Genomic DNA, 27,747 nt, shown 5'->3' on the forward strand with positions numbered 1-27,747 from the left:
GCAGCAGAACAGGAGGGTCCTCACCATCTTGGGGGAGGCATTTACTGAACGTTGTCTCCAAACTATAAATGCCTCATGTATGGTCTTCCATCCCTGGTGCCAAATGGCTCTGGTCACAGCAAGGCTTCAAGATGGGCAAGGCAGGCTTGGGTGCAGGTGGGAACCTGTGCGTGGTCTTTGACATGAGCTTCCAGGCTCAGTTCTAGATTCCAGGGACTGAAGGGTTGCCTCTTCTTCCCTCAGGTTGCGTATGCTATGTTGTAGGCCTCAGTGGTCCTAGTTTCTCCCCACAGACTCACCACGGACTGGGACTCCTCAGTAAGTACCTGTGTTCAGGAACACTCAGGTACCCAGAGCTTCCATGGAGTTGTGACACACATACATACACTTTTCATAAATATATGTGTCTGCAAAAATAGTCACCATGGCCCTGCCCCACCACAGGAGCTCAGTCCCCTTTTCTTGCACTGGTTTTAAGTTTTACTTTTCTATATGCTGATTAGACATTCTATTTTTAATTATATTATTTATTTACTATTTATTTGGGCAGCAAACAGTGAGTATGCTCAGGGAGGCCAGAGAGCAACTCTCAGCAATTGGCTCTCTCCTACCATGTGGGGCCAGGGATTGAATTTAGGACACCAGGGATTGAATTTAGGACATCAGATTTGGCTGCAATTGCCTTTACCTGCTGAGCCATCTTGCCACCCTAGACATACTTTCTTCTCCATAAAGAAAAACAACCAGTAAGAAGAAAAATGGCAACAAAGTCTAAAAACAAATTAACATGCCCTAAGCCCTAGACCGCCCAGAAAAAAGCGACCTGAATAGGAGCAAACTGAGGGTTATGGTTTGAAAGCTGCAGCCCGAATCCTAAAAGGCACGTTGTAGGGCTCAGGCAGGGCCTTCACAGCCCCACAGGTGCATGCATCCCGCATGTTCTCCCTCAGTTCGCTTAGGAGCAAACTCGACCAGGAAAGTCAATACAGGAGAGCAATCCACAGGCTCACCTCTCAAAGTACCATACCCCAAGAACAGAGGAAGCGGAGTTCTCACGCTCATGAGAAAAGGAGCCCTGGGGTCTTCAAAGGCAGCTCACCAGGGCCACAGAAGCAGCTTCCTAGCAGGCACACTTCAGAGCTGGGTGAAGAATGCCTGCTTGCTTATAAAAGGGTCCCACCATGTTCTGCTCCTTCAGAGGAGAGACGGGGACGCAGCAAGGTAGGATCAAGAGTGTCCCAGTGGGGCCATGCTTGCTGCCTCTGCCTTGCGTCTGACACTGCTGCTCTGCTGGCTGGTTGCGCCCCAACCCACCCAGCATGAGAGACTCTTCCACAGCCGGGACCGTTCGGACCTGGAGCCATCTCCTCTGAGTCAGGCCAAGCCCATTGCTGACCTCCATGCTGCTCAGGTAAGAGGAGACCACAGAGCAGCAGCATCTGTGTGCACAGGCAGTATATAACACACATGCGCACGCGCGCGCACACACACACACACACTCACGCATGCACGCACATGTAGACACCAGAGCATAACATGGAAGGATGGCTGTGCAGAGGCAGAGAGCCTGCTTAACCTGGTGTCGTCTTTGTGGAGTTGGGAATGACACCTGGGGCCTTGCACAAGCCAGGCAAGCACCTCTACCTCTGTCAGAGCTGCACCTGGCTCCCTCTGGTGTTAATCCTAGCAGCTTCAGCATCTAGGCAAGATCAGCCCTGTGCTCTAAATGTCGGGTGGGACATTTGAATGCGAGTGTGCAGTGCTTCCAGGCACTCTGCTGATGGCATCCCTTGGTTGACACCTGCCAGCCTGGGCATAGAAAGAACAGTTCCAGCAAAGATTGCCTGCACTGTGCTATTGAGTGGCATCCACTGATACAAGAAGACCAGGGCTCCCTTTCACAGGAGTCATGGGTTGGAGAGGCCTTGAGCAGATCTCCTGCTCCTTGACCACCCTTGCAGTCTGGTGGTTACCAAGCTCCACAAGCAGACAGATGATCAAATTTCCCCCTAAACTCCTGGCTCCAGGGTGCCCCCAGGGTGGAGGGCAGTGAGAAGCGATGATGGGCCAAGCTTCCTTCAGATGCCAAGACACACCCTTCCTGCCCCTGCCTTCCCTGTCCTTGTGGGTTAGAAGCCCGCCAGACTCTCAGAATGATTCTTGCCTAATCCCTGGAGTTGGGGAGTTTCTTCTTCCTGGGGAGGCCTCCCTCTCAGCTCCTCAGCTCACAGTGTGCACCCACCTCCAGCCCTGACCTCTTACCTTTGACCTCTTACCTCCCAGTCCTATTACCTGGCCTGCTTCAACCCTGCTTCTCCATAGGCCATGCGGCATCCATTACTTTACTCTGGTAGGCCCTGGATGATGTCCTCTGTCTCTAACTCCACTCTCTATATCCCCATGCCCCTCCCTATCCCCTATAGCTCAGGAAAAATGTTGGCAACCCTATGAATTTAGGGCTTTTCTTTCCCACAGAGATTCCTATTGAAATATGGCTGGTCAGAGGTGCTTAGTTCAAAGGAGTCACCAGGGGTCCCTTTGGGCTCCACCTTGGCTCAAGCTGTGCGGAGATTCCAGAAGGCAAACAGACTGCCAGCCAGCGGGGAACTAGATTCACCTACACTGGCAGCTATGAACAGGCCACGCTGTGGCATCCCTGACACAAGGCTGCCACCTCAGGCTGCTCTGCCAACCCCATCAGTCCTGGCAACCCCTTTGGGTCTCCGGCCCAGGGCCCGTCAAAAGCGCTTCCTCCAAATGCTGCTGCCCAAGCCAGGTGGGCAACATGAGGGCACTTTAGACACTGGGCCTAGGAGGGCCTTCTCCAGGAAGACGCTGACCTGGAGGCTGGTCGGGGATGCCTACAGCAGCCAACTCTCTGTGGAAGAGCAGAGATATATCTTTCGACTGGCCTTCAGGATGTGGAGTGAGGTGACACCACTGAACTTCCGGGAGGACCTCACTGCCCCTGGCACTATGGTGGACATAAAGCTGGGTTTTGGGAGAGGTAAGGGGTACAAAGGTGGCATCTCTTCCTATCTATTCTGCAGGCAGTCTTTGATTCTTCCACCAAAGCCCCATGCCCAGTATCAGGCCCATGGCAACCTGGGTCAATCACAACTTGATTGCTTTGTCACCCAGACTGGTGTGATCCCAAGTCCTACCTGCTGGGCTTCTTCAGAGATGACACCTAAGAGGGTGGAACCTACTCTCGGTAGATTCTCAAGTCTTCTTAGCTGTTGGGGTTCACTTGCCTGGAGCACATCCCAGCCCATCACCCACCCCCATTCTCCTGGTCACATGGAACAGCAGCGGGTACAGCCTACTTGACTGTGTGAAGACACATGAAAGCTCTACTTTCTTGCTGGCAGATTGGACAAATACCCGACTTCCACAGTCCATCTGTGAACTAGAGGTGTTCTCATACACCTTGCTGCTCGCTCTCTCTCTGGGTTAATTTTTTAATTCTAGAATACACAAGACACAAGTATAGATTTAAGAGATGTTGACCTTGAGGTCCCCACCTCCAATGTTGTCTCCTCCATCAGCACTACCATCACTCACACACACACACACACACACACACACCGAGCAGATAGTATCAAGATGTTTCAAGATGGTTCTAGTCTTTTTTGCTATTTTTTTTTTTTTTCAAGACAGGGTTTCTCTGTGTTGCCCTGGCTGTCCTGGAACTTGCTTGTAGACCACACTAGCTTCAGAAACCAGAAATCCACCTGCTTCTGCCTCCTGAGTGCTGGGATTAAAGGTGTGCACGTGCACACCCAGCTTGTTTCTAAGTCTTTATAGCCACCCTGTTCACACTCAGCAGCTTGGTTTCTTCCATGGACCTCACTAGCTCCTGGAGACTGGCACTGTCAAAAAGGGACTTAAGATGGGCACTTCCATTCACTGCTATCCACCCTTCTCCCCACACCAGGCCGGCACCTGGGCTGTCCAAGGGTATTTGATGGGAGTGGACAGGAGTTTGCACACGCCTGGCACCTGGGTGAGATCCACTTTGACGACGATGAGCACTTCACCCCTCTCTCCAGCGACACGGGCATCAGCCTTCTCAAAGTAAGAGGCTCCAACTGCTCTGCCTTTGAAGGCAAAGCACCTAGCACAAGTTCAGAAACCCAGCTTTTCTTTGGTGTGTACATAACCTTCTAGAAGTCTCCGATGGTGGTTCCCCAGTCCTCACCTCGTTTCTCTCCTAAGAAGGCACAACTCTGAAAGGGCATAGGTCAGGCCTCTGTAATTTAGTGACTGAACCCTGCATCCTCAAAGACTCAGGTTTGGTCCCACACCTGCGGTTTGTGTTCCCTTCCTAGGTAGCTGTCCATGAAATTGGCCATGTCCTTGGATTGCCTCACACCTACAGAGTAGGATCCATAATGCAACCAAACTACACTCCCCAGGAGCCTGCGTTTGAGCTGGACTGGTCAGACAGGAAAGCAATTCAAAGACTATATGGTAAGCTGGGCCTAGGGCTGATCCATCTGAGGGCACTGAGGAGGCTAAAGCCAGCAGGCTCCACTTGGTTCACTTGGAGGCGGGTCCCCAAACTGCACCGGTTGCATGAAGAGCTGCCCTCAAACCCCATCTGCAGGCTCTTAAAGTGAACGCACTAGACCACAGACAGCCACAGGTGAAGAGCAACAATCTCTTTTGTGCCTTCTTCTCTCCCAGTTTTTCACACACTAGTGAGGACAGAGGACATCACGGCTTTTATACAGGTAGAGCCCCCATGCCTCAGCATCACAGAGCTGTGTGACTGCAGAGCCACTGTAAGAAGCTGTGATTCCAGACAGCAGCTTCATCACAAACCAGGCACCCACGGCTATTTGATACAAACACGGTGGGGCAGAGAGGTGGCTCAGCAGTTAAGAGTGCCTTCCAGCCTTCCAGAGGTTTAATTCTCACCACCTGCATCTGGAGGCTCACAACTACCTGCAATTTCAGCTCTAGGGATCTAACACCTCTGTCCCCCATGGGCACCCATACACATGCATATAATTAAAAATTTAAAGTCTTAAAGAAAAAGAAAAGAAACTGGTTGGTTACAGCAGATGCCCAAGACAGGGAGAGCTTTTCCATTCCTAGGCCCTCACAGAGCCCATCTCAGGTCAGTTCTCACATGCTTCCATTCTTGACACCCAAAGCCTGTTGCAGTCATGTCAGTTTCCGCCAGTGGAAGCATGGCAGTTTGTGTGTCCTGAACTAAATCTCTTTCCTCTCAAGAAATCAGAAGGACCAACAAGAGGCATGGGCCAGCTGCGCTAGGGTAGCTATAGAACTGCATCCAGACTGAGTCTGAGTCTGGGAACCCTGTGAGTGGCTTTCTAAAACCCAGCTACTCAAAGCTCAATCTCTATGGTGCCTCTTTAGATATTCCAACAGGAAGTGCTAACCATGTAGTCATTTCCATCCCAATTATGAATGCTGGTGTTTGCAGTGACAAGTGGCTGGAATTTTTTTTTTTCCTCTTCAGGTTCATGTGAGGGATCATTTGATACAGTGTTTGACTGGATTCGCAAGGAGAGGAACCAATATGGTGAGGTGAGGGTGAGGTTCAACACCTACTTCTTCCGCAATAGCTGGTACTGGCTCTACGAAAACCGCAACAACAGGACTCGCTATGGGGACCCTCTCCAAATCCTCACTGGCTGGCGTGGAATCCCCGTGCAAAGCATAGATGCCTTTGTCCATGTCTGGTCATGGGGAAAAGATGAGCGATATTTTTTTAAAGGTAACAATGCTTCAGGTCTGGCTCTATTTCTCTCACTCAACTTGCATTCAGGATGTTTCCAGCATTTACCAAGGTTTCATTGTAATGTCTCCTGTTTGCAATTAGACAGACTGCAGGGCTTGTATCTTCTCATCTTAGGAAGGTCCCTAAATCATCAAATGAGCAAACTTGGCTAGGTTCCTCTAACATGGAAAAGAATGTTGTCTTATGGTTTCTACTGCCGTGAAAAGACACCATGACACTATTACCAAAGAAAATATTTAATTGGGTGGCTTACAGTTTCAGACGGTTAGTCTATTATCATCATGATGGGACATGATGGCATGCAGGCATACACAGTGCTGGAGAAGGAGCCAAGAGCACTACATCTTGATCCACAGGCAATAGGAAGTGAACTCTCTACCACACTGATCATAGATTGAGCAAGACCTCACAGCCCACCCCTAAAGTGACACACTTCCTCCAACAAGTGTCATGCCCATCCCAACAAAGCCATACCTCCTAATAGTGCCACTCCTTTGGGAGTCATTTTCTTTCAGACCACCACAAATGGTCTGTAGATTAAGACTAGAGATATCCCATGATGTTTGTGGGCTTTCACTGTGAGAGGCAACTAGCATCCTAACACAGCAGTGATGGGCAGGACAAACATTACTGAGGTCAAACTAAGAAGTCATGTGAGGCCTAAGGAGATGGTTGAGTGAGAAAGCCTTCTTTTTCTGGAATTATGGCAGAGTACCACACAGGGCTGACTTGGGACCTATTGGCAGCTGCCCTTTGGGATGACACGAAGTAATATGCCCATCTGTCCTAGGATGGTGGGTGAAGTCGTACTTGGGTGGAGTTCAGGAGTCCCGGCTTATATTTCTGGCCCATGCCATGATCTGGTATTAATATACCACATTGACAGTTTTGGGTTGGCTCCCAGGAAACCAATATTGGAGATATGACAGCGAGAATGACCAGGCACACACAGAAGATGAAGAAGGAAAGAGCTACCCCAAACTTATTTCAGAAGGCTTCCCCGGCATCCCTAGCCCCTTGGACACCGCCTTTTATGAACGGAGGCAGCAGTTAATTTACTTCTTCAAGGAGTCTCTAGTAAGTATCACTGCATCTCCGAGTCCTTAGTTAAAAGATGTTCTTATCACTTCAGACCTACACAACAATGGCAGATCACCAGGTGGGAAAATATTTAGAACTAATTTCTACAGAATTCAGTGCAAAGTCAAACTATCAAGATCCTTCTGTAAGTTAAGTTCAATGTCAACTATCCTCAGAAAAGTGTCTGTGTGCTTTACTTTGCAGGTATTTGCATTTGATGTCAACAAAAACCAAGTACTTAATTCTTATCCAAAGAAGATGAGCCAGGTGTTTCCAGCAGTAATGCCACAAAACCATCCATTCAGAAACATTGACTCAGCTTACTACTCCTATGCTCACGGCTCTGTCTTCTTTCTCAAGGGCAACTCATACTGGAAAGTAGTGAGTGACAAGGACAAACAACACAACTCTCAGCTTCCTCTGAATGGCCTATTTCCAAAAAAACCTATTTCAGAGAAGTGGTTTGATGTTTGTGATGTTCATACCTCTACACTGAACATGTAACAAGAACAGGAAAATCAAGACAGTGATGGGACTCAGAACAGCTCTAAGAGAAAAAGTCAGACTTCTTTGCAAAGAAAACAAACCAGATTCTTAGTAGCTAAAGCAAATATGGCTTCCCAGGCTAAAACTGAACAGGAAAGCATTACTTGAACCTTAAAAATAGATTTAAGGATCAGCTACTTGGGGAAAAAATATCTTTTAGACACATCAAATAATTTACCCTAGAGAATCCACATCTTTTCTTTCAACTCCGCATGACCTCTGCATCCCAATAGTGTCACTAGTGGTCATGGCATTTTGCAGTGCAGAAATGACTTTTACAGCACTTAAACTGAAGACTGGTCTAGGCTAGGGCACAGAACTGAAATTAACTATACTCCAAAACATGTCACAATGATATGTTTAACATTTGACACGAACCAAAGGGCCCCAGTATGTTTCGTCTTATCCGGCTGGCACAACAGATAGTCCTACATGTCTGCACCCTGCAGTGGTCTCCTGCTGCCAAATGAATCATGTCTGTGCACATGGCCTGACCCCAACTGCTTGTGGCTCTGCAGAGCATGGCCCTTCTGGCGCACCCTAATTAGTTTAGTGGTCTTCTCTTCCCACAAAGCAGTAAACAGTTAACTGTTTATGTCCTGTAGGCCAGGCCAGAACAAGGCTCTGAAAGCTAGCTGGGTAACTGTAATTTTCCTAATCTAGGATAGGCATTATCTTTTAACTTCCACAAAATAGGGATTATGAACACCTTTAGTCTCCACCATCAGCACTGGCATCACACACACGCACACATACACACACACAATTAGTATTGAGATGCTTCTAGTTTTTTTGTTTTTTGTTTTCCCTCTAAGACAGGGTTTCTCTGTGCCCTGGTTGTCCTGGAACTCATTCTAGAGACCAGGCTGCCCTGCTGGCCTCAAACTCAGAATCACCTGCCTCTGCCTCCCAAGTGTGAGTGCTGGGATTAAAGGTGTGCACCACTACCTGGCCGGCTTATGATTTAACACACAAAGCTACTGTCATATAATGATGGTATCTGAACAATGAAATTAACTGAACAAGGTTCAGAGACCTGAGTGGTCAGGCCACAGAGTCTTTTAAAGGAACAGCTAAAACACATGCACTTCAGGAAACTTTAATTAAACCAATGTAAGTAATTACAACACATTTGAGAAGGATCTTCTATTTCTTCTGCAGAATTTTCATGTTATTGCTATGACAAAGGGAAAGAGCCAAAATTTCTATTTCCTTGATTAAAAATCATTTTCCGTCTACCTGAAGGCTTTCAGCTAAGGAGAGGGGCTAGGAGACGAGCAGTCCTAACACCCTAGCTCATCTCTAGGGAAGCAGGGAGAGATCCTATTGAGTTCATCTGCTACAGAGGTGCTATGCTGAATGGAAGCAGCCAGGTCTCTCCTGTAGAGGAAGGGTTGTGTGTTACTGTGTGCACTCTCTCTGCAGGGGCAAAGAACACAGGAGTCCTGAAATGGGGCTGGTGAGTTGGTTCAAAAGCTTTACAATTTCACCAAAACTTTAAGGGTTCTGGTGATTAATTATCATAAACAGATGAAAATTTGCTTCCAAGAACAATGCAAACCAAACAAGGAACTAGGCAAATGCGAGAGAATCTGCCTTGCTGCAATGGAGGCCAGCTCAAGTGAGAGAAACCCACAGATGCAAGTGTGCCTGGTATGGGAGGGGCCGCACAGTGGCTGGACACCCGAGTACACCCAAGCAAAAGTCTGCTTGATTTACATGCTGCACACTCCCTTCAAACTATTAGCCACAGCCTGTATGCGGTTGGCTTTGGGAACAGGAGAGTATAAACGCAAGTGGCTGAGATCCCCAGAGCACAAGCAGGATGCTTCAGGAGCAGGAATGGGTGGCAGACCTTTGCCTCAACCATCATCATCTATGATGTACCTCATAAAGTTTTGCTAATCACATTCAAATCAAATCACAGCAGTGTGAAGAATGCAAGTGGAAAATACCAAGATATGTTAAATAAATAGCTTATTTATTGAAAATAGTTCTCTTACCTTATTCACAGTTTCAAGTTTAGAATGAAAAAGTGATAGTACCTATTCTTTACCAATGTCACAGAAAGTCAAAGAGGTGAGTCCTTTCAGAACATGCACTGACTGGAGACCTGCACAATTATCAAGTTTTGAAAAATCCTGTACCACAGCTTAGAAAGTGTACTTTCTGTGCAGTTTACAAGGAAATGCTGATGTGCTGAGTTTCTACTAGCCATTTGAACCTGTAAAGTCACATGGATAAAAGTTTTCTTGGCCAAAGTTAACATTTTATCCAAAATAATCTTATCTTCCACCCAGTGGTTTAACAGACTTCAAGACACCTGCAAGTGTAATTGTGTCCTAGGACGTCTGCTATACTGAGGAATCCTATACTTTTCTAGGAAACACACTGGGAAGGTTTTGGTTCTATTTTGGCTTTTCACCTTCAAAGAAGAAGCCAAAAACCACCCCACATCCTCTGCCTGCTGTGGGAAACGAGTCTCCACTGTTTAAAGGGCATTTCCTCATATTTAATAGACTCAGCACCGAGTGGACAGAACAGCTCCGGGGTGGGAAGGCACTGACAGAGTCCTCAGGTACAACTCTGGGTCAGGGGGCAGCACTGCTGTTTGACACACTGCTCCCAGATGCAAGCTGCTCCAGCAAACAGATGACGACTTCAATTCTTTCCAGCAGAGTTGAGTTTCTGTTGGCAGTTGCTCTCAAAAGCTGGGAGTAAATCTGCTTGTTGGTTTGGAGGACTGTATCTTCTTCGGTGTTACTGCTACAGTGAAAAACAGACAGGTGATGGGGATGGAGGAGGGGTCCAGAAAGAGCAGAAACTTTCTAGAGCAGCTGCTTACCCATGGCTGCACAGTGACTCAAACACAGACAGTGCCTCAGCAGCAGGGACCCTGAGAAAAGGCACAATAGGCGACCACAGAAACATGGTCAAAGAATACATGCCATCAAGAGAGTAGAGCAGGAGCTGAGGCTGGTGAGAGCACGGAGAGGCTAGGTGGCCATTCCTCTACTCACCAACTCACATCCCAACTAGCAGCTGCGCTCTGGCCTCAGATTCCTAATTCAGCTTCTTCCAATTTGTACAGATCATGTTTTTTCTTAACCTCCTGCCACCCACTGAACTAAAGTCACTTTTCACAGGCTCCACCATGTCAAACAAATCTTCTTCCTCTTAAGAGAATTAGCTGATTTATCTTATCTACCATTTTACTCAACTACTTAATGTATGTATTTGTCTAAGGACCGTCCATGATGTTATTAATTTGTTCTCTGTACAACAAAAGAGGGTCCATGATTCTCAGAGACTATTTTACCTTTTATAGCTCTTCACCTCAAATCCAAAGCCTCCAAAATGTCAAGAGGCCCCCTCTGCTACAGTAGTGAATACTAAAGTACATTATAAGAACAGCTCAATTCTTAACCCAAAGTAGAAAAAATTCTCTACAACTTAATAAACAAAATTTGTACTCTGCCCAGCAGCACCTGCATGGCTGCCATACCATGAAGCACACTCAATAGGCTGAAAATGAAATTTTTCAGTAAGAAAATTAATCTTAAATTTTTTCTTGGATCTCACTGTAATTATTGAGAACCAAAGTTAAACTTTGCAATTATTAAGCCAATTTTCTTATGTTTGCCTCAGGCTAAGGGGAAGAAACAGCAGTCAAAATAAAAATAACTATCTATCATCATCTATCACGGTCACATTCTGACCTCCTTTACTCTCAAAGGAGATAACCAGATCTGCTTTTTTCAAATTTCAATAAAATTATTAGCTGTTTTTCCCTGCATATGAGTGAAACACAACCAAGTCACTGACTTAGTAACCATGTGTTCTGCTTCAAACCTGCTACAATATGTTTTTTTTTTGCTTAATAAACCTGAAAATACAAATTGGCTCAAAGGACATGAAGCCTGCATGAAAACTTTAGATTAAAATTTTTTTCAACTAGCTGGGTGTGATGGTGCACGCCTTTAACCCTAGCATTTAAGAAGTAGGGGCTGGTGTATCTCTGGGTTTGAAGTCAGTCTGGTCTACAGAGTTAAGTTTTGGACAGTTAGGGCTACACAGAGAAACCGTTTTGAAAAACCAAAATAAATTAATGAACAAACAAAATAAATTTTCTTCAACATTAATAACCTGATCAGAAATGAAACTTACTTAGGTCTTACATAGGGCTACTGTGATAGAAAACATAATAAAAGACTCAAATTATTAACTGTCAGCTACTCAAGCCACTGATTTGTAAAATCATTGAGTTAACTCACATGACTTAATGTAATATATAGATTCGATTGCAATGATCAGATTATATATATATATATTGCCACCTTGTGGACACAACAGCAAATCTTAAAAACCTACCTGTAGTTAGTTTTTAGGCAAAAAAAGTCAAGAGTCCCTTCTCCATATGTGTTATTTACTCTACTTTCTGGTTCTTCAAAAATATGGACACATGCTAAACTGTAGTGAACATAGCAAACACCCTGCTGCGTACTTGAGACTTCCTCCAATAAAAGCTCCTCTTAGGTGAGAGGGCGTTACTCAGAAGTGATGAATCTAAGACTGCGGTATGTCCAAACAACTAAATCTTGGCTCCTCTAGTCTGCCCTTCCCACACAGAATGAAAGCATGGGAGGAGATCAGTGTGGCTGGCAGTACCCAGTGTGTGTGTGATGTCAGTCTCTCTGAGGTATGATGTCAAAGACAGGACAAATCTACCTCGCCCTTAGTACACCCTCATCCCTAGTCAGGGAGGGACCCTCTAATACTCTTGGTGAATCCTAAAACCCAAACCCAGGTACCCCGAACCCCATATATAGTATATTTCCCTCCACATGATAAACTGAAATTATATTAGACACAATAAAGGATTAGCAGTATTACCATAAGATCTTAGCAACCCATGGCACATAGTAGTATTTATTTATTTATTTATGTTTTTTTAAAAAAATAAAATAAAAAAGTTTTCTCTGTTCCTGAGTGCTGGGATTAAAGGCATGCACCACCACCACCCAGCTGTTTCTTTTCTTCACTGAGAACTTTTAGCCCCTTTCTCTTAAAGCTGGCACGTTCACACTGTCAGTATCATCAAGTACTATAGCACAAATGACTAACAGGTAGACTAATAGTGTGTATGGTATGGAAATGCTGGACAAAGGAATGATTTACAGCCTGAGACAGCATGCACTTTACCAGGCTATGCAGAAAGGCACATGACACTTACAAATTGTTTACTTCTACAATTTTTTGAACTAGTGCTGACTGCAGCTAACTAAAACCTCAGATGTGAACTTTATATGGGCATCTACTACTGTTAGAACTTGGATCCTGAGGGCTACAGAAGATTGCTGTGGCAAGAGGAAATTCTCAACTGTAGCTCTGTTCAAGATATAAAAATGGAACTCAACTGAACATCCATCAGGTAAAACTTTTCAGACAGACCAAACAAGTCTTCGCCATCCTAACAGATCAGCAGTTTTCAAAACTTCTGCACAAATAACAGCACAAGGCAATAAACAGACACCAGAAAGCAGGGCAGAGATGACAGTGAGGGGCTACCTCATGGGGGCTTGACATGACTACTGTGAATGAGAGGCACTGAGAAAAAACTCAGACACTGCCAAGATCAGCTTGCTTAATGTCAGCAAGAAGCATCTATGAAGTGATAGGTGGTTTTGTGTCATAGTTGTGAAACTTTTGGAATGCTGAATGCTCTCAAAGTTCACAACACTGAGTCACACTGTGTATAAATTAAAACCTAAGACAAACATTACCTGTATCCCAAGATAAACTAGTAAGACAGACTTAACTAGTAACAATGATGTATGTGGGTGCATTTTCTTTATTTTGATCTATTTTTCATATTTTGTAATATAGGCTAGACTACACTGTGTCTGAATATCATGCTCCTGATGTAGTGCTTGATACTCAATTTCAAGTTAATGACGCTAAAAGAACAGCTCTCTAGTGGAGCAGCAGAGGAACCTGGGAATACTCTGGCTGTGCCCATCACTCATCTTCACTACTCCCTAATATCACAGCCTCAGAGGCTAAGATTCTACCACACACTTTACCAGGCTTGAAAGGTGCAACTGCCCTCAGTATCCATATCATAGCCCTGAATTCACATCAAAGACATGTTTATAAGTGTTATTATAAACAATTTAGGGTCTTCATTCCAGGGCTATTTGTCTCTCCAATGTTGTATTTACCCTATGAATACATGGTAGGCACCTAACAACAAATAATTCTTAAAATTTTGCATTTTCCATACACAATGTAAAAAATACAACCTACCTATTTCTTTACATCAGTAGAGGGAACTCATGTTCTTTTCATAGGTGAGGTGTTAGCAAAGAAGGTTCAATACCCATGTAATTTACCTCATTTTTCTTTTAGATGATGACAGCAGTTTGATGGACTGAAGGAGAAGGAATGACAGACGAGACTCAAATATACTGAGGAGTTTGATCACTTCTTCTCGATTAAGATTAGGTGAAGAGTCAGCAGCTGGTGTAGCTTCATCATTCTTAGGCTAAAGACAACACAGTTATTTCACCTAAGCTGCCCTTCTCCCGTTTTATATACTATGATGGCAAAATTGTCCCTTCAATCTAGCAGACAATGGAATCACGAACAGGAAGCAGACTCAAGAGCACTCTGACAAAGATACAATAAACTCCCCACACCTAAGAAGTGCTAACAAAAGAAATGAATCCTGCATGGAAATTTTATGACCTCCCAATACTGACTGGTTGCTACAGAAGCAACATGAAAATGGATACCATCTAATCAGGACTCACTAGGGTTGGAAAAGTAAGAGGCGGGAGGAGCAGAGGGGCACACTCTGCAGAAATGCTGAACTATGCTGTGGAGCCTGGGGAGCAAATGCCCCTGGGCAGTCCACTAGGACTGAGAGCACAAGTTTTCCTGCTCTTGGAAAGCAAAGGCAGACACATCCAAACCACAAAAATAACCTTAAGAGGCTTTGTAATTTGCTAATAGATCCCTTGGTAACTATGGCTCATTAATAATCATTCTTAAAAAACTTTCAAAATATAAAAAAAATGCATTAAAGTAGGTCAGTAATACTATCATGAGGCTCCTGTGCAGTGTGTGGCTGTGAGCTGATGGACTTAATACATGGGCACAGGAGAAAGTAATTGGACTTACTGGGCCCTACCATGTCAATGATGCCTCTGGAGAGCACATCAAACTAACTAGTGTACACTAAAGTTCCCAGGGACTGAGTAAGTGGGTGGGGGAGCTGCATGTGTGTTAAATATTCTACAAGGCTGGCTGACTGATTAGAACTTCCACGACTGTGAAGAGCTGGAAAATTGCAGGTCAAATTTTCTTGAGCTATTTTTAAAGGCATCTTGTGCCTTTAAAAGTCATTCATTACCTACTTCTGTGTCTGGCCTAACATCCATCCTTGTGACAGTGAGGTAAATCCCTTTGTAATGTACCAAGAGAAGACCCCTAACTCTGCCAACCCAAAAGCTGAGCTGCCAATAGACAGCCTCTGAGATCTATCTATAGCAGAAATGTCCCCAATTTCCTGCAACTCATCTGTATGACAGTTCCACCAATGCATTTGTAAAATATGACTTTCTTGTTTCTATTACTATATCTCAGGAACTGTGACCACACTGTATGGTAGGATACGGGTGACACTCATCTGCGTTCCCAGGTCATGTTCAGCCATGTGGCTGCAGAATAAACTATCTCATTTTCTCTTGGTGGTGAGAGCTGTATTTCTGCATTAACACTGGGCTAGTTCTCCCAAGTGTAAATTGTTACAAAGAGGCAACTTCATATTCTGCCCATTCTGCATGTGTCCTGTTCCCTTTCCATTTCACTGTGCTCAACATGGTTTGAGAATGTTTACCAGGACAATGGTGCCATACTACTTAGATCCACTAATATGGATCACAGTCATGGGTCAATAAACTTCTTTATAACAACTAACCCAGCCTCTGGTATTTTGTTATAGCAAACAAATAGACTGAGACTTTTTACCAACTAGTAATGTACTTTTATGCAGTCATATGTGTGTATACACACACACACACACACATTCATAAGTATGTGCTATATGCCTCTTACATATATTTACCATAAACATAAAAGTTTTCTCCAGTTACCTGATCACATTCCTCCACAAGCTCCTTCTGGATGAGCTGGAATGCATGCTCAGTTCTCACCATGATATCAAGCGCTCCAGATAATGTTTTTAACTTTCCAACATTGCTATTCTGACCTAAAATAAACATAAATAATCATTCCTAGACTACAAACCTATGAAGCCATCTAGTGTTACTGACTTTCAAGTACTACAAAGGCAGCTTATGACAATCCCAACAAATCAAAAGCTAGTTTACTAATTTTTCTTTTGGAGAAAAAAAGTACTAAGCCTAACCAAAGTACTACACTACAGTAATACCTTTAGCTTTTGAATGTAGTTGTAGTAAGGTTCCCTTGCCTCAGCATTTGACTCTATATGATGAGCACACCAATCTCTCTGGAATAGTGGCCAGTATCTAAAGTATTATGTTATGTTATAGGGACCAACAGACAAGAGCCTGTGGTTCAGAAATCATTCCATTATTCAGTTGTATGAAGTTGGTTGAGTCAACCTAATATTGGTTGTCCTACTATAAAGTACTACACTATTCAAAGGTAGGTCCAGTGAGTATTACACTCTTCCAGTCACTGCAAGGCACTTCTACTCCTGACCTCTGTTCACATTCAGTGTGTGTATAGTACAGTGCTGTAAGCAAAGGATTAACCTCCACAGAAAAGGTCTGGCCATTCTCTGTGGCTCCCTTGGCCATCTATAAATCCTCAGTATGGTGTATATGACATAAGTGTCTCTATCTACTTGAGGGCTTGTGCTATACTGGGCAGTCTAACAGTGTGGTTTCTATGGAGTCTCTGGGCTGCAGGGTGACTGCTTATCTTCCAGAGAGGCTGGAGGCTTAGTTCAACCATGCACCCAAATCCAAGTATGTACTCTGGACTCCACTGTTACATATCATTGCTGGGATGAGGTGGGGTCAGCACTACCTGTAAGTGCATCAAGAGGACAACGAGGAGCTTTATTTCTGGGGCATTCCTGACCACTTCTTTGGTTGATTTGATAGCTTTTCAGTGAGTTCTTTGAGTTCTTTTATAAACTGCCAAACCCTACAGTTGGTAAGCAGCTAGTATCAGAGAATTCCCCACCTGCTAATGGCCACCTTCTTCTATTAAAGTGTAATCTAAAACTACTAAAATAGTCTGTTACCTGAAGTCAATGAATAAGATGTCAGTGTAGATATGGCACCTTCAGGACAGGAAGCAGACAAAGAGACATAAAAAGGTATAAAAGCCCCAAACACTAGAGTAAACTAAGATGAAGTGTCATTAATGATAATACTTACTAAGGTGCCTTACAAAACTTACAAATTGGGCTAACCACTCTCTGGCCCCACCTTATACTTCCAACTATATTTTTAGGATATTTATAGTACTAGAGTGGTTTGAAACTTTTTATTGCATCTATTTATTGTATATGTGTGTTGGCGTGGGGGGGGATGCGGACACATACATCATGACACATGTTTGGAGGTCAGATGATTAGACAACTTGTACAGGGATGGAATGGTAGCAAGTACCTTTACCTGCTGAGCTATCTCACTTTCTCTAAAATGTTTTCTAAAGGCAATTAACTACAATAACCATCTTAGATTGCATCTCCAGTATCTATTCTGTTATAAAAATGCATGGGAATCCTGAAGAATTTAAACATGTCAGAATACTGCAAGATGCAGTGAAAAGTTACCCAGAGGCCACCCTGGAGTAGACTGCTCAATCCCAGAGCCCATTCCATACATCTGCCATGCATATGCACTTGCAGAAAATAAGAATCAAATATAATATTTTTAGAAATAGTAATGAATTCATTTCTAAATAGAACCACAGGAAAATAGTTTGCCTATCCTCCAAAGGTTTATTGCCTATTCGCACAGGTAGTAAACCTGTAGTTTCTTAAGCCCTTCTCAAGAGCTTTATCTCACATAAACTAAGTCACACAATTTAAAGTACCACTGACATCTCTAACCAGACAGTATTGGGCTAGAACAGTTCAGATCTTGCCTCCCTATTTTAGAGTATATGTATAGATTTTTATAGGCTGAGCTTCCTTAATTCCAAAATCAGATATCTGGAATGCTCCAAAATCAAAAACTTAAAAGTCTAAATTTATAACATTTAAAAAATCAAGATGAAATAAGATGAGTTGCTGTACCTCAAACAATAGTTTTCTTACCATATAAGAGGTATTTCTCAAAAGCTACCACTATGGGTAACGGAAGCCCTAGGCAAGAACTCCAGGGAGGGAACCCTGGGAGCATTAAGAAGTTACAATGTTCACTTAATCTCTGCTGTGATGATTCAATGAAGGCCTCACCTTTTACCATTTTCTATACAGCAGCATCCATTCCAGCCACAATCAAAGCTGCCAATGTCTAAAGGGAGCAAGTGAGAACTACGGTTCATTCACATGCAGCTACTTCTCCACCCAAGATCTTCATACTGTTTCAATCCTAAAGCCTCTATTCACTTCTCTACGTTTTAAAAAGCATTTCAGAAAGTGTGGAGACTTCTCTCATGGCTACAAAGGGTCTAACACCAGGCAAATTAACAAGAAAACGGTCTTGCTTATACCCAAGAGCCACACACAGCTTAGCTTCCCTCTAAGACAATCCAGAAAACAGCCACCATACAACATATTTGAGAAGTCACACTTACTGGTCATCTGAAATTCTGCAAACGCCACCCTTTCTAGCTGCACTCTAAGCAGTTCACAGGGAGCATCTTTGAGAAGTTGAAAGAGCTTTGCAGCTTTGCCGTAATGGAGATCTGCCAGCACTCGATGTTGCTTCCTAAGGTGCTCATCACCAACCTACAAACAAAAATATACCAAAAAGTAAAATAAAAATCCTAAGCCTTCTGCCCGTATCACTAACTGTTCTCATCTTTTATTTCTTACAATTTTATACATTTTAAGCTCACTAAATTAGAATAACCATTTACGTCTGCTATGGAGATAATGAAATGAGGCAGGAGACTAAGAGGAGAAAAATAAGTTCTCAGTAAGTCAGCTACATTGTGAGCTCTAGGCCAGTCTGAACAGCACAGTGAATTCCTGTCTCAACTTGGGGAAAAAAATGAACTCATTTTTTAGTAAGAGGCTCCACATGTCAGTGTGGATGAGTCTCAGAGACGAGACAGTCAGTGACATGACTCATGGGAGAGAAAAGGCAGTACAACTCCTTCCCTCAAGCTCATAACACAGCAAAAACAAAAACAAGGCTCAGAGCACTCTCCCATTCCCTGATCTCCAGGCACAAGCGAGATTCCTTCTTGTTCTTTAAACTGTGTCTATGTTCCACTGATATTTTCCAGATGCTGTCATATGCACACTCCATTTCACAAAGATGGGAGAACTATATTTTAACGTTTATTTTTATTTTTTATTTGTTTTTTAATTTATTTTTATTATGTATATGGCGTTCTGCCTGCATGTATCCCTGCAGGCCAGAAGAGAGCACCAAATCTCATTACAGATGGTTGTGAGCCACCATATGGTTGCTGGGAATTGAACTCAGGACTTTTGGAAGAACAAGCAAAGCTCTTAGCCACTGAGCCATCTCTCCATCCCTTAAAGTTTATTTTTAAACGTTAACTTTTGAGTATATATGGAAGAGGAGTATGTGCACACGAATACAGATGCCTGCAGAGGCCAGAGGCATTGGATTTTTCTGGATCTGGAGTTACAAGTGGTTATAAGTTGCCTGATGTGGGTTTTAAGAATCAAACTTAGGTTCTCCGAAAGGGCAGCAAACACTCTTAATTGCTGACTCTCTCTCTCTCCAGCCTTGAGAACAGTATTTTAAAATGTACACAGAACTATTCTTACACATAGTCTAACTACATTTAAATAAATACTAAGTAACATACTCAGGAAATGATTTCCACACTAAGACCCATCAATTATAGTAAAGTACATGGTTCAGATGCAAAGGGAAAGACATTGACCCTCTACGTTTTTAAAAAGTAGCTACATTAGCTGACAGGAAAAAGTGAATTTTAAAATATTTTTATACACAAAGCATGAAAAGGGAAGGGGAATACTTTCAAATACACAGCATGGACTGTAATGTGGGATGACCACACCTGGTTTCTCAGACAGCTGTGGTACATGGAAGCCAGCCTGTGATGGATGGTCGCAGCTCGGTACTGACAGAGGGGCTGCCGGGCAGTCGCAGAGTCAACATCGCAGTGTTTCAGGGACTTCATCATAGCTTCGCTTACTTCTTTCTCAATCTGTTCAGATATTTCAATGGGGACAAGAGAGAAGGAAAGTTTATAATCATGTAAGAACTTTCATATTAAAAACTGCTTGCTGCCAGGGGTGATGGCACACACCTTTAATTCTAGCACTTGGGAGGAGGCGGCAGAGGTAGGCTGATCTCTGTGAGTTCCAGGCCAGTCTGGTCTACAAAGCGAGTTCTAAGACAGCCAGAGCTGTTACACAGAGAAACCCTGTCTTGAAAAACTAATAAATAATAAATATTGCCTGCTAAAGAAAAGATGATTGATGTACAATATTAAATAAAGGAGTAAGAAATGCTGACACGAATTTAAAAATCCAGGAAATCTTATCACCTGCTCCTGAGCTTTTCTGGACAATGGAGCATAATCTTGCTGTAAGGTTGCCATGGTGAAGTATGTAGTGGACAATTCCCAGTTCACAGAATCCCAAACAACTGGATGCATGTCTCTCGTACCCAATGACCTCAGAGCTTTCAAATAGTAATCAACAGCCTATGAGGAGGGAAAGGGAGAAATTAGGACTCTGTTAAACATGTGCAAAGAACACAGTGAAATGAAACACACTTCAGACCACTTGGACATCAATTTAACCTAGGAGAATTAACAAAAGGATGGTATCATTAAGAAAGGAGAAGAGAAGCAATCCAAATCTTTTAGCAAAGAGTTGTCTCTGAAACAGACAGAATGCCACTACAGGACCTGTCCTTGGTGCTGCCTTCTGACACAGGCTGTTGCAGGAGGATGTACTTTCTTATATTTTTTCACTCCGAAGGAAAGTTTGTATAACTAGTAAACTACAAAAACCATTTTACTGTAAAAATTAATTTGCGCACCCTCATCTTCAAATACCTGGCCATAGTATTCTTACAACAGTCACACTAAGCCTTTTCACCCAGTGATACTTGCTACATTTCAGGTAAGTGTTTGTTAACTGTTGTATATCCACAATTTTTTTTTAAGTCATTTCCATTTTAAAATGTACTAAGTGTTTAAAGTTTCTAAACAACTAATAATTTAAGTGCTCATGCTTTTTTATAATGTTTGTTTTTATTTATTTACTGTGCGGACACAAGCATATATTAAACTCAAAGATAACCTGAGGAAGATGGTTCTCTCCTTTGACCACGAGAGTTCTGGGGTCTGAACTCAGGTCATCAGGCTTGGTGTCAAGTGCCCTTACCTCCAGAGCCACACAGGCTCCTTTCTTGAGTCTTTCTAACATTGTAGGAAAATGTAAATAAACTCAAACCCTCCTCCTGCTAGGTAGCCTACAATCCTCCTGCCTCAGTAAACTAGGTGTTGGGGTTACACGAGTGCAGCAAGTGGCTCAGAGTTACTCCTTAGACTGATTTTTTACTTGTTTATATGTCTGCTGCATGTATGTGGGTACACGGAAGGCCAGGAGAGAGCACTGGATCCTCTGAAGTTGGAGTGGGGCAGCTCACAACTGCCCAACATGGGACTTGAACTCTGGTCCTCTGGGAGAATATCAAACATTTTCAATTGCTGAGCCAACTCTTCAGTGCCAGGTTCAATTTGTTTTGTTTGTTGTTCGAGACAAGGTTTCTCTGTAGCTTTGGAGCCTGTCCTGGCACTAGCTCTTGTAGCCCAGGCTGGCCTCGATCTCACAGAGATCCGCCTGTCTCTGCCCCGAGTGCTGGGATTAAAGGCATGCACCACTACCGCCCAGCAACAGGTTCAATTTTTAAATGTAATATCAACTAAAATTTTTAGATTTTAAAAAACATTTAAAATATTTTTAAAAATCATTTATTTTAAAAGGTTACTTGCCCATTTTCATATTCAAGTTTCTTTATTTTTCTTCACACCTTAAAGGGTGTACTCACCTATGACCTGTGATATGTGTCTGATCATTACTGTGGGACTTGCTTCCACTTCTATTCTCTGATGCACATTTCTATCTCCCATACTGGACAGGACACACAGTCCTGTATCTTCTGGTACCTTCCCAGTTTCACTCTCTCCATGCCAATCTTCAGTACACTCAACATTTACTCTAGTTGCATCAACACCACTTACTGAAGCATCTTTCCTAGTAATTCCATGTGCCATCCTCAGTACCTTACTGTTCCTATGAGCTGCCCACTCCTTTGCCATGAAAAATATACAAAAGTACAATGCTGTACTTTCATTTAGTTTTACTCAGTGAAGAAAAAGTCAAGTTTAGAAGGATGACAGTAGGTGAGGCCCAACGTAAAGGCAACCACCTTACCTTGCTGTAATACAAGCCCTCTTCTGGAGAGAACTCCCGTTTGAACTCATCCTCTGCACCACAGTGCGCCTGTGCACAGACCCGCATGAGTCTTCCTGTGTTGCACAGCAGAAGGGCAGCATTTGTAGCATCGTCAATCGACTCAAAGTTGTGAATCCCCTTTTCAAAACAAGAAAAGCTTTTTTTCCACAATTGTTGCTCTGCAGCAGACACAGATTTGCTCACTTCACAAAGAAAGAAAGAAAACAATTGCATAAGCAGACATCAGTGTGACCAATGGGGTCAGCTGCAGCACTCTCTCTGATGCCTGTCACATGAGTCATTCGGGTGAAGCACTGACTCCCACTAGCTTACAATGTGACTATACTTAGAATCAGGTCTTTAAAGAAGTGATTAAGGCTAAGTGAAGTCATTAAAGAGTGAGGTATTGATCCAATATGACTGATCCCCGCAAGAAGGGAAAAAGACAGCAAAGCAATACACAGAGAAAGGGCCTCGTGAGAACACAGTCGGAAGGTGGCTGTCTGAAAGCCAAGAGAAGAACTTTGACCTTGACCTTGCGTCTTCAGTCACCGCCCCAGGTACTTAAAAGTTGGCGCAGCAGCCGACTACTCATTTATTCACAGTCATTCTCAATACTGGCTGAGATTAAAACCAACCAAGACACCCGAGCAAAGCACGTTATTAGAAAGTGTTAAACACAATCACAGTTCTATGGAGTTTTAAGAGATTATAGTCTATGCTTTATCTAATTCTCCTAGATTCTGACTATACCCTACTCATGCTCTCCTACTGACAGATTCCAGATGTCACTTAAGCACTCAGGTCTCTGCCCTGGCTGGTTCTGTGTGTCAACTTGACACAAGCTAGAGTCATCAGAAGGGAAAGGGTCTCGGTTGAGGGAATGCCTCCATGAGATGCAGCAGTAAAGCATTTCCTCATTTAGTGATCAATGTGGGTGGGGCCATCCCTGGGCTGCTGGTCCTGGGTTCTCTAAGAAAGCAGTCTGAGCAAGTCATGAGGAACAAGTCAGTAAGCAGCTTTACTCCATGGCCTCTGTATCAACTCCTGCCTCCAAGTTCTAGCCCTGTTTGAGTTCCTGTCCTGACTTCCTTCAGTGAGTAACAGCAATGTTGAAGTGTAACAACCCTTTCCTACCAACTTGCTTTTTGATAATGGTGTTGGTGTTGGTGTTAAGTTAATAGAAACCCTAAGACAGCCTCCCACTAACAATAACCTCTTTAGAACACTGTTTTGTTTTTTTTAAAAAATAATTTATTCATTTTTTTTTAAGTTTTATGTGTATTGATGTGAAGGTATCAGATACCCTGGGACTAAAGTTACAGACAGTTATAAGTTGCCATGTAAGGATGCTGGGAATTGAACCCAGGTCCTCTAGAAGAACAACCAGTACTCTTAAATGCTGAGTCATCTCTCCAGCCCCTGGAGCACTATTTGTAACCCCTAGGCCAAGCATAGTTCACAACTGAGCAGGCAAAGTGATGTGTTCAGTTTATCTGTGGCCCTCAGTTACAGCTTGGCCCTTCCTAACCCTTTTCTCACAGCACCTAGCCTTTCCACAAACAGCCCCTCTAGTGGCTACAATTAACACCCTATGGAGATTCTTCTCAATCTGGGTAGCACCAAGCCATTACAGCTCTCAGCACATTTATAATCAACTACTTCCATTAGATCTTTCTACATTCACTGATGTCACCAACCGATCCAGTGCAGCCTGAACCTCTACCAACTGCTTCCTTAATTCACATGTGGCCTCCTGCTGCTACTGTGGACTTTTAGCCCCAGGCTCCTGTGCCCTGCACAGTCTCCAGAGCCTTCCCTTCCTCATACTTGCACCAGAGGTTCTCCTAAGGGACTACCTACCCAACTGTATCATCTTTCCCAAAGTCTTCAAAAACCCTACAACTGGGACAGTTTCCACTTCCACTGCACTGCAAGTGACCTTTACCACATTTCCCAGCTATCTGCATCATCGCAGATTCCCAAGTGAAAGAGGGACCAGATGCACATCCAGTACAGAACCTGGAACATAGCTGGCTGTTCAAGCTGTTTCTGAATTGATCAGTCTCAACTATAAAAGTTAGAATGAAGATACTGGGAAGAATGAACCTCAAAGGGGAAGTGTTTTCTCTAATTTTATTTCTTAAGATTCTCAGCAGAGAACCTTGTAGTCACACCCTCTCAGGTGCCAGTTCTTTGCTCCACCCACAAACAGTACAACAGGGATCAAAGAGAACATAGACACTTACCTACTCGCTCACCCTGCAGTGCAGCAGCCTGATTCATGTAAAACACACCGATTTCATTTCTAATGTTGCCCATTCTCTTCAACACTTGTACATAGTGTTCAGGATTCTGACTTTTTAAGTCACTAAATTGCAAGATTTCATTAGCAGCCTCATAACATTTACAACTAACTGAAAGTTGACTTTCTAAGTCTGTAGAGAGATCTGTTGCCCATGCAAATCCTTAAAAGAAAAAGAAAAAGCAGGTCATGTTATGAGCCCTTCCTCCTTAATACCTATGGTATCTGACATTTTAAGTCAAAAAGAAAGAAGTGCAATATAGTATACATTCCATTAATACAACAAAAACCTTAAATGTCATAGTAAAAATGTCTATTAATAAAATGGTATTTTCCCAGAACACTCATGTTTGATTAAAAACTATTTTTCTGTCTATAAATACCAAATATTTCTTACCACTCAGATTTTCCCATGATACATTTCTGTCATCTAGTATTGTGTGCTAGCTGTAATTCAGACCCAAGACTGACACACCACAGTGCAGTGTGCTCACATGGATGCTGTGAGCTGAGCTGTTCCTGTGTTAAATCACTATCTCCCTTTAGAGCAGATGATATAAGCATATGGCTATGAGGTAACTTACTCTTACCTACTGGGCTCACCTAGAGTGTACTTAACCCACTTCCACCAACCATTTCTTCTTTCTGACAAGTACCCAGATGTATATCCATAAAATCCGTACCCAGAGTGCATAAAGGAAACACAGCTATACTCAGACCTTAGTTAGCTTTAATTAATAATTGTAAAATATTTGAAAATTATTTAATACAAACACATGGGACCATGCTCAATTTATTTTTGTTTTTTTGGAGACAGTTTCACTATGTATTCCTGGCTGGCCTGGAATTCACTATGTAAACCAGGCTGACCTCAAACTCACAAAGATCTGCCTGCCTATCTCCCCATGCTAGGATTAAACAGATTAAAGACGTATTATCACCAGACCCAGTCATGCTCAATTTTAAAACTTGAAAATGATATAAAATAGTTAACCAAAAAGCACTTTTGGAGCATACTTAAATAAGCATGAGGGAGCAGATAATTCCACTGTGACCAAGGGAGGTGTCTGCATACCCTGGCAGCTGGACTCTCTGTGAAGACTATGGAGGATCTCCTGGTCTTCTTTTGTTTGGTAATTAAACTCCTCAAGGTGTGCTGCTCTGTTATTTGCGTTCTGGGCCAGCATGAGTTGGATGTCACCGCAGAGTGTCAGATATTGAGAAAGAAACAGTAGTACTTCAGAAAGCATGTTGGTGCAGAGGCAGCAGTAAGTATCTATTTGAACAATGGTGAGAAGGAGAACCACAAGAACGTTAGAACTGATACTCATGGCAGACACGAAGAGACTGTCATCAGTCAAAGCTCTGTGCCTGACTGTCACTGTCCACCTCAGGGGACACAGGGCTTTGAACACTTTACACCAAAGAGATGTTACAACACTGTGCAAAAAAAAAAAAAAAATGACATGCTAGAAGGTGTTGTTTTAAAATTAAATTTTTAAGAAGAGAAGTGAAGGTTCACTATCAATCAGATGTCTCCCTCCCTCCAAGGCTTTCTGGACATACTCAGGGTATCTTACCATGGCTCTGCAGAGCTAGCTTAATGTATCGCAATGCTCTTCCGTACTTCTGAAGACTCATGGCAGCATCGGACAAAATATAGTAGGCCTTCGATGACTTGAGAATCAGCTGAAGTTTCATTTTATGTTGCCAAGAACCAGGGGTCATTCCAGACTGCCCGGAGCAATTGCCCTTCTGAAGGGAGCCCACTACAATAGGGAGAAACATCATATTCTGTTTGAAACTAAGTTTCAATGAAAAAAAAAAATAACCTGCCAGTTGAAATCCTCCCGAGCACTACTGGCAGGCCGAGACGGTGACACTAGGCTTTCCTACTTATGGCAGTAGAGAAGGCAGCAGGGCCACAGCACTCGTGTGCTTCCACTTTCAATTCCCAAGTGACACCTGTCAGCTGTTGCCAATTTCTGCATCAAACTACCAAACAGCATACGTTGTAAAACAGTCTTAACCTCAGACATCAGACCAGTTTCTCTATGCCTCTGAGCTCACATGATGTTTTACAGTATTCTTCCCGGTCAACACCCATCAGCCAAAGCCATTTCCTACCCATTACCTGCAAAGATGCTTGCTTTCCCCTACTCCTCACCGCACTTTACATTTCCTCTATCAAGAACACTGAGGTTGCTAGATATAATGACTCATATCTAATTCTAGCACTCAGGAGCCTAAGTTTTAGGCCAGCTTGGGATAGAGAATGGTGACCCCAACACTAACAAAACCACAACACAAAATAAAACCCACAGCAGTCCAGCCAGTCCTATTAACTTCTATACATGATCATTTTACTCAAACACTTATATTTTATATACATGATCATTTATACATTCTATACATGATCATTTTTATACCAACCATATTACCAGACACAGAAATAGTGACAAAAAGTTAAAGGACTACATTGTTAACACACAGTGCACCAGAATACTCAAGTCTAACTATACTGATAAGATAAAAATATGGTGGAACAAAGAACACCCCCAGCCCATAGCTTAACCTCTCTTTTTTGGTGTTTGAGATAATTTTTTTATTAATGCCACACATATTTTTTCAAGATATTTGTTGCTATGTACTATGATGGCCTGGAATGTGCCCTATATCTTTTCCCTCTGCTGCCATAGCATTCTTTGCATACAAGGTACTGTGAGGAGATCAGAGAACAATGAAGGTCTTGCTCACACTGTGTATGTTCAGAGCTGTTTAACACAGGAGAAGAGGAATAAACCTGGGTTTAGGGCACACTCACAAGACACAGTGATGACAAGGACAGCAGACAGGACAATGGAAGTGTGAGGAAGACTGATACCCTTTTCTTCCTTATTCCCTTTTCTTGAGAGTCTCACTCTGTAGCCTAAGCTGGCACTGAACTTGCAGCAATCTTGCCTCAGCCTCCCAAATGACAGGACTACAATGGGGCCATCAAACCTGCACTGGAGCAGGGTTTCTCAATAGAAGAGAGGGACAAGAAGAGCTATTTTACACAGCAACAGTAAAGTCCCGGTGTAGTTCTCCGTGAATGCAGGATGAGCCTGGCATACAAGAAGCACCACATAAGTAGAGAGAGAAATCTGTCCCCTCTACCCTTGCCATTTCTACATTTTTTTTTTTACTTCAAATAAACAGACCTTCAAATTATTAAAAAAAATACCAAAACTTGGAACTAGGGGGATGGAGGTATGATGGCTCAGCAGTTAAGACCACTGGCTGCTCTTTCAAAAGACCTGCGCTCTATTCCCCACACCCACAAGGGTGACTCACACTATCTGTAACTCCAGTTACAGAGAATCCAGTGCCCTCTTCTGGCCTCTGTGGGCACTACAT

The 27,747-nt window shown here is 43.2% G+C and overlaps 2 protein-coding genes across 3 annotated transcripts in view; one reads left to right on the top strand and one right to left on the bottom strand.

Moving 5' to 3' along the window:
• The first annotated feature begins 857 nt into the window (after nt 1–857).
• Nucleotides 858–9,523, top strand: Mmp21 (matrix metallopeptidase 21). Its single transcript, XM_048455230.3, has 7 exons — nt 858–1,411; nt 2,476–3,007; nt 3,938–4,077; nt 4,332–4,473; nt 5,492–5,749; nt 6,678–6,850; nt 7,058–9,523. The coding sequence occupies exons 1-7, from the start codon at nt 1,250–1,252 to the stop codon at nt 7,355–7,357; spliced, it is 1,707 nt and encodes a 568-aa protein (XP_048311187.1). The 5' UTR covers nt 858–1,249; the 3' UTR covers nt 7,358–9,523.
• Edrf1 (erythroid differentiation regulatory factor 1) overlaps nt 9,360–27,747 on the bottom strand; it is a 35,504-nt gene continuing 17,116 nt past the window's right edge. For both annotated transcript variants that reach the window (XM_048455226.3, XM_048455225.3), the window contains 10 exons: nt 25,929–26,117; nt 25,424–25,624; nt 24,293–24,511; nt 22,023–22,246; nt 20,123–20,281; nt 19,631–19,780; nt 18,203–18,356; nt 15,556–15,671; nt 13,792–13,943; nt 9,360–10,165 (listed from right to left, as the gene is read on the bottom strand). In XM_048455226.3, the coding sequence (XP_048311183.1) occupies nt 9,991–10,165; nt 13,792–13,943; nt 15,556–15,671; nt 18,203–18,356; nt 19,631–19,780; nt 20,123–20,281; nt 22,023–22,246; nt 24,293–24,511; nt 25,424–25,624; nt 25,929–26,117 (1,739 nt within the window). In that variant the 3' untranslated portion in view covers nt 9,360–9,990. The remainder of the gene's footprint in view (nt 10,166–13,791; nt 13,944–15,555; nt 15,672–18,202; nt 18,357–19,630; nt 19,781–20,122; nt 20,282–22,022; nt 22,247–24,292; nt 24,512–25,423; nt 25,625–25,928; nt 26,118–27,747) is intronic.

The sequence above is a fragment of the Myodes glareolus genome, chromosome 7 (assembly GCF_982192425.1).
Source record: "Myodes glareolus chromosome 7, mMyoGla1.1, whole genome shotgun sequence".
In the NCBI taxonomy this organism is placed as follows: Eukaryota; Metazoa; Chordata; class Mammalia; order Rodentia; family Cricetidae; genus Myodes; species Myodes glareolus.

Bases quoted from the DNA above. Each gene is read 5' to 3' on its own strand.
- Mmp21 (XM_048455230.3), top strand. From the start codon at position 1,250: ATGCTTGCTGCCTCTGCCTTGCGTCTGACACTGCTGCTCTGCTGGCTG. The intron at 1,412-2,475 runs GTAAGAGGAGAC...TCTTTCCCACAG, and splicing joins CTGACCTCCATGCTGCTCAG to AGATTCCTATTGAAATATGG. The intron at 3,008-3,937 runs GTAAGGGGTACA...TCCCCACACCAG, and splicing joins AAAGCTGGGTTTTGGGAGAG to GCCGGCACCTGGGCTGTCCA.